Source organism: Podarcis raffonei, chromosome 14, assembly GCF_027172205.1.
Source record: "Podarcis raffonei isolate rPodRaf1 chromosome 14, rPodRaf1.pri, whole genome shotgun sequence".
Classification (NCBI taxonomy): Eukaryota; Metazoa; Chordata; class Lepidosauria; order Squamata; family Lacertidae; genus Podarcis; species Podarcis raffonei.
In genome coordinates this window covers 37,296,139-37,310,635 of record NC_070615.1, presented here as the reverse complement: position 1 = coordinate 37,310,635, position 14,497 = coordinate 37,296,139, and the positions used below count along the sequence as shown (strand labels likewise).

At 41.0% G+C, this 14,497-nt stretch overlaps 1 protein-coding gene across 9 annotated transcripts in view; it reads right to left on the bottom strand.

The window, feature by feature from the left end:
* Positions 1-14,497, bottom strand: part of CRAMP1 (cramped chromatin regulator homolog 1) — a 39,520-nt gene that overhangs the window by 18,983 nt on the left and 6,040 nt on the right. For 8 of the 9 annotated variants that reach the window (XM_053364213.1, XM_053364219.1, XM_053364216.1 and 5 more), the window contains 6 exons: positions 8,209-8,402; positions 7,213-7,366; positions 5,555-5,638; positions 3,276-3,324; positions 1,754-1,839; positions 347-470 (listed from right to left, as the gene is read on the bottom strand). In XM_053364213.1, coding sequence (XP_053220188.1) covers positions 347-470; positions 1,754-1,839; positions 3,276-3,324; positions 5,555-5,638; positions 7,213-7,366; positions 8,209-8,402 — 691 coding nt within the window. The remainder of the gene's footprint in view (positions 1-346; positions 471-1,753; positions 1,840-3,275; positions 3,325-5,554; positions 5,639-7,212; positions 7,367-8,208; positions 8,403-14,497) is intronic. The other variant, XM_053364215.1, reaches the window with a different exon arrangement.

Here is a 14,497-nt window from a genome sequence, read left to right as displayed (position 1 = left end):
GACGAAAGAGTTTTCCATTTTGGGGGTGCTTTGCAAAACAAATCTCCTATGGGCTTGCTTCGCAAGATGAAAATGTCTTGCGAGTTCCTGCGGGGTTTTTTTCCTCCCCCCCCCTTCTAAGCCGCTAAGCCGCTTATCCGCTAAGCCGATAAAAGCCGATAAAAGCCGCTAATAGTGCTAATCCGTCAATGGGCTTGCTTCGCAAGACGACAAAACCGCTAGACGAAGAGACTCGCAGAAGGGATTCTTTTCGTCTTGCGAGGCACCACTGTAGGTCTATAGGTTGTGCCAATGATATTCAAAATTCAGCTCTCAAGCTTTAGTTATGCACAACACACACACAAACCTGAGGCGTGGATTCTGGGCCAGGCTCTGCACACGGGCCCATGCATGATTATTCCGTGGCTGCAGCTCCACCGGGACCTTCAGTGGAAGACGCACTGGCTTCTGATCCTCCTCATCACTAATGCCTGAGGGAAGAAGCAGTGAAAATTCCTGAATTATTCCCACAAATAAGAAGTGGCTATCCTATCACCTGGCATTCACCATAGAGCATAGGAAATTATCCGTAAGAGTATTCTTGGGATGAGGAGTGCGGAGATGATTTTCTAACAGAAACACTAATAATAAAAAAAGGAAGAAGAATTCTGCTTGGGCTGCCACTCCATAGGCCTGGAACACTGGATTAGTTTTTCATGTAAGGTGCTTCTGCTGCCACACCCAAGCTGAAGTTATCAGCAAAATATGCTGCACAATCTGAGCTGTAGAGAGTGTGAGGCCACCCACAGTCTCAGAAACAATACTGGCATCATAATTAAGAAGGCAGACAAAGGAGGAGGAGTCGTTATCATCAACAAAATGGACTACATAAAGGAGGCTGAGAAACAGCGATACCATGTTTTACACAATGGAGTTTTATTAGATGTATTAATAAAGTCGCTTTCCTAAACCAATTCTCTTGTCACCGAAGACCAGATTGTATAACCAAACTGGCATTTGTGGATCCATATGCAAAAACAAATGCAGGATTCCTCACAAAGCTCAAAGCCCATTTATTTGTTGTCACCTCTCGAGCCACTTATGAAAGCATAAGTGTATGTAGAAACCAAGAATCACACCCTTCTCACACCTCAAGGAGTCACATGACCCCTAGAGCATGCACTAAACCCTGCATGGGTCCACTCAAGCCGCAATTATTATTATTACTTATTGAATTTATATACCACACTTTATCCAGAGGTCTCAGGGCAGTTCATTTCACATTTTGCTTTGTGAGTTGACCTGGAGAGACAGTTGGATCTCTCCAGTGTCCTAAACTCCCATTGTTCTAGGCGCATTTTGCGACAGGGAATTTCATTAGCGCGAGCAGTTTCTGAGCTCTAGGCGCAGTATTGCGCCTAAGATTTCTGGTTAAAACTGCAGAGTGGAAGGAAAGGAGGACCTTTTTCTACCTCCTCACTTCTAGCTACTCTCTGAAGACTGGAGAAGAGACCCTCTTAACACTCTTACAGGGGTGGGCAGGGGAAGAACTAGACCATGTGAAAAATGAGCATAATATTTTAGCTGCAGTTCATTCATTTTCAGCTTTGTATTCTTGTTATAAAAAAGTGTGCTTAGGCACACGTTGTTGTGCCCATAACCTAGGTTTAAGTTGCCATTTAGCTACTAGCCTTCATATATCAGTTTCTAACACTGGGTCTCTCCCTTGGTGATCTGTTTCAACCCTCTTTTTCTCCCAGAGCCTCTTACATACCATCTGGATCACAGAGTTTCTTCAGAGCCCTGCACATTGGGGCTTTGATGCGAAGATTCCTCCCTTTGTAGCGTACAGTTGTAGCCCTAGAAATGTTAAAAGAATGGGACAATTGAGGGCACCAGAAACATGCACGGCAACTCTGAATGTGACTTGAACACTTGTTTCTGTGAGATTTACTGAGGAATCACACTATCTGTGGTTTTGAAGCCACAGAAAACGCCACAGTAACCTACAGAACACTGTAGTCAGTGCTATTATTTTTCTTCACCTTGTCACCAATTACCAGTGTCCACCAATCTGATTCAGCATATTGGGACACCATGAAACCCATATGGCATCTGTGCTGATCCTTCAGAAAACATAATTAGCGCTTGCAGAGAGTACTCTTTCAAATGCCATGCAGAACAATGTTGCAACATGGCGAGAAGCAGAAATAGAAGCTGTACTTCATGCTGCATCCAACTAAGGGTGTGGGCGGGAGATTCAACTCGCTACAGATGGAGAGATCCAGCCACGTGAGCTTTCTTTTACTGTGATGTCTTGTTCTTAGCACAGTATGGTTGCTTGGGGGCTATTCTTCTTCTGCTGTTTGTGGAGCATGAAGGCTGCACTATTAACAATCTGAGCAAAAAAAATTGCCTATACATATCAGAGTGAGAAGCGCAGGCAAAGAAATCACCACCAGTCTACTCCAGCTTGACTGCCTCCTCACTACCACTAGGCTAACTACCATCAACTGCCCTTGGGGAAAGATCCCAGGAGGAGTGGGAAGCAGGCAGACAATGCCACGAACCCACTCCTGCTAGAGTTGAATTGCCCTCGCCAATAAGGCTATCTATCACCAGCTGCTCTGTGAGAAAGACCCCGATAACTTGTAATGTGTCTATCTAGTGTGTGTATACATATACCTATACCTATACCTACACACACACACACACACACACACACACACACACACACGTGTGTGTGCTTTAAATCTGCGATTATGTTAAGGCACCTTTGAAGGACTTATAACCTTTTTTTCAGGATACAAGAGAATGTAACCCTTTAATTGTTCTTCATTAAGTGAAAATAGCATCTCAGGTTTAGCATAGTGATTTCTTCTGAACTGTAGTTTCAGAAGGTCAAAGCAACAGCAGCAAACTCTTTAAAACTAGTCAGTTCTCCCTGCTCTTATAAAGCAATTTTATAACACACCTAAAGTAGTAAATTCATTTCCTTTGAGGAGCAGTAGAGAACTTGTAGTCCTCCAGATGCTGCTGGTCTACAATTTCCATCATTCTCAAACATTATTCTTTCTGGCTAAGGCTGATGTGAGTTGGAGTCAAACAACATTGGGAGGACCACGGAGTTCCCATTGCTGCCTTAGAGCTCTGGGATGGAATAATAACAACATCTGTGTGCATCATGCTTTTCAGGCCGGACATGTTCAGAGTAGCTTCACAACCTGAGATAATAATGCACCTCAAAAGCTAGACATTGTACAGTGATAATGCTAAAAAGCAAAGAAAAAACATACCCAACTTGAATCAGCTCATTGAGTTTAGCTGCATTTTTGTCATCCATACCTTTAAGTACAAAACAAAAACAGATCAAGCAGGTCATTTTGACTAACATCTAACAAAGAGGTTTGAAGCTATTCTAAAGAATGTATACACACACATACATGTACATCAAAACAGTAAAAAAAAATATTTTAGAACTACAAACGTAATATTCCTACCATCCCACAGAGCTCTGAAAAAAACATGAATCCATGACTCTTTGAATAAGAATTCATTTTTTTAAAAGCATTTCCTCTTCTGAAAGTGAGAGGAAGGTGCTCTGAAAGGAGGAGTAATGATTAGCAGGAGAAAGGGGAAATGGTGGGTTGATATATGCATAAAGGTGAAAGGAAAGAGTTGGAGACTGGAAGGGAGACAGAAGGGGATCACATGGGATAAAGAGTCAGGCATTTACCAATACAGACGCTATAATTTCCCCAGTGAGGCTGGCTCCACTTGCTGTGTTTGGACATGAGCCATGGTTTACTGTGATAGGAAGAAGCCTAGGTTTCTGCACTCCTAACACCTCCTTTAGTATAGCTGCCATGAGAATAGATGCTTCTGCTCCCAATTTCAATTAACCAGTTACGTGTCATGACTGAACCTTAAAGAGTCGTTATTTTTAACTATAGTTTTGATTAAAGAAGCCAGCTTTACAAACCATGGTTAAGATTAACCGTGGGTTGTTGGGATGACATGACAATCTGTGGTTAATCAAAAAAGATAGAAAAAGCTGATCTCCTTGTAGCCGTGCCAAAGGAAGGGGGGTAGAAGAATGCACAAGCCTGACGCTCACCTAGACATGTACCATGATTTATTATGTCATCTGAACAAAGCCAGCATGTAAAAGCAACTGTCTTATGTGCACCAAATCCGTTACCAAGGCAGCACAGTATTATGGAAAGCTTGCAGCCTTTACAAGTCTTGTTGCAGGAGAGCCTGCTGACAAAATGTGAATACTTATGAAAGAAAGAAATTGGGAGTTCAAAAAGTCACTGAGCAGGAGACACCAAAGAAACGGTGTGTGCTAGAGGAAGGATTGTTGTCTGCTGTAAGAGAAATGCACACTTTTTATTGCTTTGCTCTGAATATACACCTTTAGATGGATGGCTTGGGCCAAGGGATGAATGCAAGCTTATTACAGTATTCTGAACACACAAGAGGGTGTGTGTGTATTGAAATCTTTGTGGTGCAGTCATTATGGTGTTGGACTAGGATTGGGGAAAGCCAGGTTCAAATCCCCATACAGCCATGAAACTCGGTAGGCGATCTTTGGTCAGGCACTACTTTTAGGCTAGCCTAGCTCATCAGCTAGGCAATGAGGATAAAATGAAGGTGGAGAAAGCCAGTACATGGAAGAGAACGATATACAAGCAACTCCCTATTTATGTGCATTCAAGGCACGTGCGACGGCGCACGCACGCATTCCTGCAAACCCAGAAGTGGCACGAAAAGGGGCAAAAACGGCCCTAAGAAGAGCACAAATACAGCAAAAATGGCGCGAAAACAGCATCTAGCAATTCCCACAAGCCTTTGCAAGTGCAATCCCAGGGAGCCTTTGCACCGACCTTTGAGGCCTGTGGAGAGTTTGAGTCCAACAATAACAGGAGGGCCACACATTTCCCACCACTGATTTAACTTTTGATTTGTCCAAAGTAAACTTCATTACCTAAAAGGTTAAACAAGGCAATGATTTTAGCTTCTATGATACGCCAGTTAAGTATGGCCAGAGTATATAGAAATATCAAATAAAAAACAAAAAATTGTATAGCCTAGACAAAATTATAGTCTGCTGCTGACAGAGCTAAAACCAAAATCGGATACTCAGAAGGTATTTCATTTTTATATCCCAAATCTGAAGACAGACATCATCCCAGGTTTTCGATTTTGAAAGAAGCTGTATCATATATACATGTCACTCATTATCTTTCTGTTATGCAGGGACAAGCAGATCTCTCACTGTATGTGAATTACACCCAGAAAACAACAGAAGCTTCCTTCTGTATTTTTTTTTTTTGTGTCCTTGTATATTTTATGTTTTACTGTTTTGTACTCTGCATGAAAGAGCAAACTAAAAGATTATGCTCAGAAATCTCCCTCTGAAGCAGTATTGACACACAGCAAAATACTCGAAGAAAGCTATAATGAAAAATAAGGGCACCAGAAACATCCGGGGAGGAGAGTCTTCCACCGCAGCACAGAAAAAAACCCAAACACTTTCTAATTTCATGGCACTAAAATGTTGTGTACTTACAGCCCCCAATCTTCTTCCTTAGCTCCCCATAACAAATTAAGCCATAGAGCTCCAGGGAGGATTTTTTCAGCCCTTGAGAAAACACTGCAAAGAAAGAAAACCACAGGTGTTAAGGGAAAAGAAAAACACTATTCACTTAGAGAATGATTAAGCCAGCAGATACTAAACACTGCCTTATCTAAGAATTCTTAGGTCCTGAGACAAACTAAATATATACAAAAGTTAACTGGTATAATTGGTATACAGCAACAAGTGTGCTGTAATGTAAAGATCCTATTTATTTTGCAGCTGGATTTTAGGACGGAATGTGCTAATGAACAGATATCACCTTTTCCAGTATTTTAACGACCTGGATAAAAACCAACTTAAAAGGGCCGTCATAATTACTAGTCTATTTTAGTACCAGATTTCACATTTGAAATCACAGGTTAATGGGAATGATGTCTCCAAAATATTCATATTTTATACACATACAACTCTCTCACTCTCTCTCTCTCTCTCTCTCTCTCTCTCTCTCTCTCACACACACACACACACACACTCCTCAAATCCCAGTAGTTCATGATTTGTGTATTCAAGGTGGATTCAGTGCTCAAAAATTGGGTATATCCAGCCCTTTGAAAGGTATGCCAGTTGGCCTCTATGAAGGAGGTTATGGCAAAATGGTACAATGGCAGGGCTTTCACTATTTTAGCCCACACACCAAGCTATACACTCCTCATTCAAGGTCTGCCATTAGTCATCCTGGTGCAGACTGTTGAAGGACTAGGCTATTTTAGTGTGTTTTGCTGATTTTTTTCTGATGTTCTAATTTATTGTAAATGCGTTTGCATTTATAGAAAAAAAAGGTAGTGCAATGTCATTTTAATGAAACATTGTGCCACAGTGCTGGCACTTCCCATACAGCTGAAGACTTCCCTAACGTGTTGGTGGTCTTAGGGAAGCCTTGTGAAGCATGTGCCCTCCAGATGTTTTGGCTCTGATGTGAGCATAGATCTGATGTAATCCAAAACATCTGGAGGGCACCAAGTTGATGAAAGCTGTCATAGTGCATGCCTGCCTCCCTCAATTTCAGTCTAACACTTCAGTGCAAAACCTCAAGAGTAGTAAGGAGCCCTTGGAAAAGGGGTGGGGAGCACCATGCTGCCCAGTTTTAATGCAGGGAAGGGAAAACTGTGGCCCTCCAGATCCTGCTGGACTACAACTCCCATCATCCCTGGCAAATGGGAGCCGAGTCTACAGGTTTCCCAGCCTTTACCGATTTACTCCACCACAGTGGTGCCTGTAGGACTCCTGGTCTGCAACATCCAGCCAACTATAGGGATATGAAGAGGCTATGTGTCACACAATAATGTGATACACAATGAATCCAAGCAGCATCCCCCTGCTCAAACATTTATTCAAAAACATTTCATTACTTTTATATTCCACCTTTCTTTCAGCATGGAACTTGAGGTAATGTTCATGGGATCCCCGGCTAGTCTCCCCTCTAGGCACTAACCAGGATGAAGCCTCCTCAGCTTCAGCATGAAAACCATGCATAGGTACATAACCTTAGTGAGTTCCCTCCACCCTCCCTGATTCTACAAGTTGTTTATAGACAATATAGTATAGTCTGGTTGTACCAACCACAGAACCAAACCTAACAGTATGCTCACCATTATCAAAGTCAATGTATTTGGAAATCTTGTGCCAGGTGCGGTAGTAGAAGTGCCGAACCTGTTCCTTGTTCTTCACCATGTTTGCTGGCTTGCTTTTCTTCTTATACTTCAGGGCAATGTTGTTCTGAATTGCTTCAAAATCTTTTCCGTGCTGAAAAAGCAAATATACCAATACTTTTCTACAGAATGTAAAAATCAGGCAACTAGCCGTCCAAATTATTATACCGTTTGTAGCAGATGGTTTATCAGAGATGTATGGATTTGACAGTTACAGACACACCCACTTCCGATAGGCAATCTGCAGCAGCTAACGGATTATGAAAGCATTTTTACAAAAGTGTTCAATATGCTGGGATCTGCAGTTAGGGATGCTAGAAATTATAGCTGGGGGGTGGAGGTGTCACATGCTTTAAATGTGCATTGGATCAACTTTAAATGCATGTTGTGGATCTTCTCTATCATGGTCCAATGACCTTTCCCAGAATAAGCATTTGAAGATACAGACAACACCATAGGCGTATGGGTATAATGCACACAGAGAGACTGGGATAATGGCTTAAAAGGAGAATAATAGTTTCAAGTAACTTGGGGGAAAATGATTCATACTACCCTTAGTAAAAAAAATAACAACTAAAAGCTATTTCACTGCCTGGATGTCAATCCTTGTGTAGCCAAAATAGCACACAAGAGGATAACAATAGACTAGGGAAAACTACTAGGTTCATGGAAGATACCCCCACCCAATGAGAACTGAACATGCTAAGTAGCCACAGAATGCTAAGTGTCTGCTTTGGGAGGGGAATATGGTAAACAGGGTGAGGAATAAAATAGAGTACTTTAGAATTCGGCAGGGCTGGAACCCCAAACACGAGAAGAACCCATGGCAATATTGAGAGCCCTGCTTGTTTTGACATAGCACTCAAGTATTCAACCTTTGAATGAAACATAGCATCCAGTTTTGATCTTCGAAACACATCGCTTGAGGACACCCACCTCATAGAGGCCTTCAAAGAAAGTATTCTTATCCTCGGTGCTCCATGATTCCCACTGACGTCTAACCTTCTTGCCTTCTTCCTTTTCTCCCGCTGATGAGCCCAGGTTTCTTGCAGTAGATTTTGAGCTACCAGCTGGGGTGCTGGAAGAGATTCCTGATGAATTGCCAGAGGAAGTCCCGCCATTATCTGCACCTGTAGTAAATAAGACCACCACAACACACATTCTCAGTTAAAGGAGACTAAGTTCACCATGTAATTCACAAGCAACACTTTGTAGCACTGCAGAATTAATGAAAATTTGAGAGTTTCAAAAACCAATGATTGAAAAGCAAGAGTATAAATCTTTTTTTAAAAAAAGAATTATTTTTACAACTACAGAATTTTTAAGTGTTCACTTTCATTCTGTTAAATATATATATATATATATATATATATATATATATATATATATATATATAAAACTTTCATAGAATTGTAAGGGACGCCAAGGATCATCTATTGTTGACTAAGTCAATTGTTGACTAAGGCTGCAATCCTAACCTCACTTACCTGGGATTCAATAGGACTCACTGTGCAATCCTAACCATATCTACTCAGAAGGCACTACAAATTATGGTACATTTTGAACGGAAAACCTTTGTTATTCACCCCATAATTATAAAGGGCAAATTCCTGTATTTTCTATCTCATAAAGGTAAGAAATTATGTAGATTCCAAATGTTACTACGAAGGAATTCAGGAAAAGTGATGGCTGGTTAATGGGCTGGGATAGCAAAACTGAAAAAGGAGGTTGAAATGCATTAAGCCCATTTCTAGCACTCTTAAAGCAGCAGACTTTTCTAAAGAGGGAACTCTCATGCATCCTTCCTTTGGGCATGTACAAATCCTCCTACCAAAAAGGTACTTTCTCATCAAAATTTTCAGTTTCCAAAGCTACAATGGATGTTGGGGAGGAAAGCGCTAGCAAGTTTCACAGAGCCTTCTCTGTGGTGGAGCCCAGTATGTGGAATGATCTCCTCTTATGGGCAGGACAATCAGCACCATTGTTGTCATTTGGGTGCCAAACACCTGTTTACTCATTTTAGGTCTGAAAGGGTGACTGTTTTAGCTGCCTGTGTTTTTTGTTTTTTTAAGCATGCTGTTTTATAGAAAAAGATATTTATAATTTATCAGTATCAATGAAGGGTGGGTAACAATGTTTTTAAATAAAATAAAAAAATAAGTAAATGCATGCAGTGGCAGATTGGCTGTAGGCCCAATGCCACTTCTCTTTGGCATTACTGTGGCATGCAAGATGCATTGAATGTGATGTCCAAGGAGGGTGGGGTTCTCAAAAGAGTAGACTTGCCCACTTCTGGTAGAAGTCTCCATCTACATGTCACAATGCAGTGGCATCCTAGGGGAAGCCACCACTGGACCAGAATTACAGCTTTGGCAGAGAAGTTTCTTGGTCACAAGAGGATGTGACAGGGAATCAAACTGCTGCATTTCCTGCCAGGTGTCTCACGACGCTTGTAAGAGGGTGGGTGGGAAGCTAAAATTTCCGCAAGGTAGCTATGCTACACATTCATCAGAAATAACTTTCTCACAAATTGCTCACCAGAGATTCTCAACGAGTGATATCTATGAGCTCTGTACAAAGACTTGCACTTATCTTTCTTCAAACAATGAAGATCATGCCCATTTTGACGAGTACTAAATTTATTGAACAGGTTAACATGCTCACCGGGGGCTCATGATTTTCATAAAACTGGTTTTTCCATCAGTTAGAGGGGACATTCTTAGTAGATAGGCCTAGAGCCGTTACTTTCATAATACAACACTGGTTTCATAAGCAGCACTGACTGGGGGGTGGGGTGGAATTTAAAAGTGCTATATCGCGATATATACCATGCCAGGCCCAACGCCTACTGGTATAAAGAACTGGTCCAGCTCGTAAATAATTAGTATCTGGTGCAATCACTGTTACAGCACCACCACATCATTATTTGTGTTGGTCTACTGGTGTATATACCAGCAGTGATTCAGTTTAGTCATTCAAACTGAAAACAATGAAAAATGTAGAACATATCACACGGGAAAGAATAGAACCACACATTAAAAATACACAGGTATCACCTTCTAACTTAGTGCAAGAATGCCAAGAGGGAAATGTCATTTTATGTTGAATTAATGAAGCATAATTTGCAGAATATTGGGGGGGTGAGGGTGGCGGATAGAGTGAGAGATAAAGCAAGGAGGGGAGACTATCAATATAATGAAAGAATTCAGCTGAGTAGAGAGGAGGTTTGAACAAACAATAGTTAAAGCAACTCAAGAACACCTAAAACCTGGATAGTTTCCAGGGGAAGAAGTGTTAAAAATAAGATCTTCTGTCATAACTATATGCCAGTTTCAGTGGGTACTGAAGTCTAAGAGCCACGAGACAAACTTGCTTTTTAAAATTTGAAGATAAAGATAAGGTCACTTTAAAGCAAATGAACATCAGCAACAACAAAGAGACAACAGATACCCTCAAACCTCTGGAAAGAAACTTCCTGGATAATTCCTTTTCTGTTTCTGGAATTAACCACTGCCCCTTTTAAAGCATCTAAACTTTGTATCTTGCAATTTCTTTTGGGTGGGTGGGGGTGGAGCTGCACATCGTGCTAAAGAGAGGTGAGCAACACTCACCTCTTTGGCATGCACATGATTACCTTGCTGATTTCTATCAGAATCCTGAAAATTTCCACTTTGGAACAGTGTGTGTGTAAAGCTCACTTAATCAGTAGGTAATCTTGGTTTCAAATGGTCTTAGCAATGAATATGAATACATCTGAGATGACACTGCTTTATACCATTGCCTGTTCTAAACTATGAAGCAGAAAAGTTATGTAATTCTAAAAGGGTGAGATTTACAATCCACAGACTCAATAGGTATCATTTTCTTTATAAGCCAAGACTGCATCCTATACATGGGATACTTAATGCTGACTAAATGGAATTTCATCAGCCTGGTTTTTTTCCAGATTCTGGCCCCAAAGATTTGTAAACATAAAGGTTAGATTACTGCTAGGATACTTTTGTACAGATGCACCAACTAGCTGTCTATTGGGGCACGACAAAATCTGTGCCTTCACATGCTACATGTTAGGCACGATATAGCCTTTGTAACCCACACAGAGAAAGTGGCAAGACAGCTGTACAAAATGTAGCACTAAAACAGAACTCAGCAGCAGTGAAATGCCCCCTGAGAACATGCCCCAAGTGAGTTGTCAGCCATTTTTTTCAAAAAGCAGTACATCTTGTGCTTCAAGCCATTCTAAATGTCTGAAATGGCATTCCACAACTACTGTAAAATAAGGCATAAGAACAATTCAGCCAAGGGCTAATCTAGGGGTTGCCAACATGGTGCTCTCCTGATGTTGTTGACTACAACACCCATCATCCATGACCATTGGCCATGCTGGTTGAGTCTGATGGAAGCTGGAGTCCAGCATCTGGAGGGTTACAAATTCCTCACCCCTGCTTCACACCAAGATGAGTATCTGTAGCGATCTCTTGCAACTACGAATCAGAGATGGGAAGGGTTATGATCCGAAACAATTCCTGACCACAGAAAACACAGTAAATTATGCTGATAAAAATATTCACAATTCATGTCCAAAAATTTAAAATTTTAAAAGACACTTGACTATTGGTTCTGAAATATTTATAGAATTTAAATATAGGGGGTGGGGCTGCTGTTATCACACACTGCAGTAATTTTAGCAATACATGTGAACAGAATCAGAGATAAAGGAGTACAAAAAACGTACTGAAAAGCCATGGCTGACAAGGAGAACAGTGTATAAAATTTGATCAGCAGGAAATCTGTAAAGATTTAACAGGGATGCAGTTCTCACCCCCATCCCATGGAATACTGAACATTTTTCTTCATTTAACTCTATTTTATCATAATAGTTGAAACTGAAGGAGTGTGCATTAGTAGGTGAATGAGTGTAGGTTGATTGAAAGATGAGTGTGGAATTTTTGTGGGCAATGAGTAGAAGTGCATTGAGCAAGTGGAATTCTGAATATATTCTATTGTTTTATATATTGTATCACATTATCTCATTTTGAGTTTACTTTGCAAACTGCTTTCCAAATCATTTCTGATGAAAAGCAGAATAGAAATACTTGAAATAAAAATAATACTGTAACCTAGTACTTTCTAAAACTTACAATCGGCTATCGAACCTATCAGAGGTTGCTCTAAATATAAATATCACAAGAACACATCACTTAAGGGTTGTTCATTACTAAGACACAATCAAGCTCAAACCAGTGGGATACAGCTAGCAACCACTTAAAATTAAACACTAGGTTTAATGAGCATGTTGTTAGTTCTCTCCCGACACCTCTCTTGAACATTCCCAGAAGACATATATATGGATTTTGAAAGGAGCACTCCCTGAAAAACAATGTGAAATTATCTTCCTGAACAATTTGTCTGCTAAATCAACATAAGAATGGCTTCTAATTCCACTAGAACACAAGGGCAAAGCAAGGATTCTGAAGGACAGCTCTAGTGGAGGCCATGCAGTTCTACCTTGCCTGCAACTTGCACTGATGCTGTGATCAAATCCAGAAATAGAGGGAAAACCTGTTTTGAGATCTACAAATTGATAACTAAGAAGTGGAAATGCATTCTAGAACAGAAAGGGGCAAGTTGAAGGCAAAGAGAAGTGTCCCATGACACTTACTGCAGAATCTCAAATTATTATTATTTTTTTGTATTTCTCTCTCAGCTATAACAAAAAAAATCTGGTGTTGTCAGGTGTACCATAGTTGAAGTAAGCATGTATGCTGAATTTTGAAAGCATTCCACAGATCTATATGCTAAAATTCTGAAAGATAAAATAGTTAACACAAACCCCGTTTCGGCAAGGGAAATTGGTGTGCAAAAGTGGGCTTGAACACACACAACTGAAACACGTCTGGATATGCATCCTCATCACAGGCTCATCCTGACTCACTGTCCTGGCCAGAGAAATCCTTTTTAAGGGGAATGTGCATTCCCATGAGGAACCACTATTGTTGCACGCAGGTAGAATCAGATCAAGCCAAAACAAAGCTCCAAGATATTGACAGAAAAAACTACCCAAGTTGGGTTTTTTAAAGAATGCTCGTTGATGCTTCATTACATGATTGAAAGAAAGTCCAAAGACTGTTAGGGGCTTAAAAATGATGCACTTTTGCAGATACAGATAGCGTTACATGGATAAATATAATATAGGAACTATTAAAACAGTGGCCGGCAACCTAAGGCCCATGGGCCACAAGCGGCCCACGGGGGTCGTTTAACCAGCCCACGAGCCACCCCCGAACTGAGCTGCCTACGCGGTGAGTCCCCGCATGCTGCACTAAACCAGCACAGTGCGATACGGGGACTCGCTTCCGTGGTGCAGGAAATCGTGTCTGCGCAGACGCCGGAAATTGCGGGTGCACACGTGATCCGGCCCATGGAGGGATCTCCGCTGGAGTGAACCAGCCCAGGCGAGGTAAACCTTGCCGACCCCTGTATTAAAATATGCCTGCCTGAGAGTCTAGTTCGTGAATTTCACACGGGTATCATTAATTTATAAGATATATCACACACAGACACATATATGGAAATCACACCCATCAACATCTGCAATATTGAAATTTAGGCTTAAAGATTAGCCAATATGTCTGTTTTTAAATTTAGGATTCAGAATTCACTAACTCATGGACTCACACACAGAAGGACAAACAGAAAATTTTACTTGAGATTTTTGCCACCGCTGAAGAGGTAAGTTGAAAAGAAGCTTGTCTCTTCAGCAACAGGACTGCAAAAACAAAACAAGATGCAAACCAATGGTTTCCTGTATATCTATCTGTTTGCTTTCCAGAGCCTATGTGCACAGTTTTCCTAAGGACACAGCATGTGGCATAGCTCTGCACAAACTACACAAGAACATGGCTGCACTTCTGCAGAACTGCCATACAATTCAATGTGGCTTCTGTAGAAACAGGGGTAAAAGTTGCCCAATGCAATTAAAAAAACACTGGAGACGGACCATAGCATAGTGGAAGAGCACAGGATTCCAAGGTTCGATCCCTGACATCTTCAGTTAGAAGGATCAGGTAGCAGGTGATGTGAAATACCTCTTTTGAAGATGATGGGAGACACTGCCAGACAGAGTGGACAATACTGGGCTAGTTGGACATCTAACGTCACAGAGGTCAGCTTCCTATGTTCCTAATTATTACCAATAATCAGATCAGCTTGCATACTGCTGAAT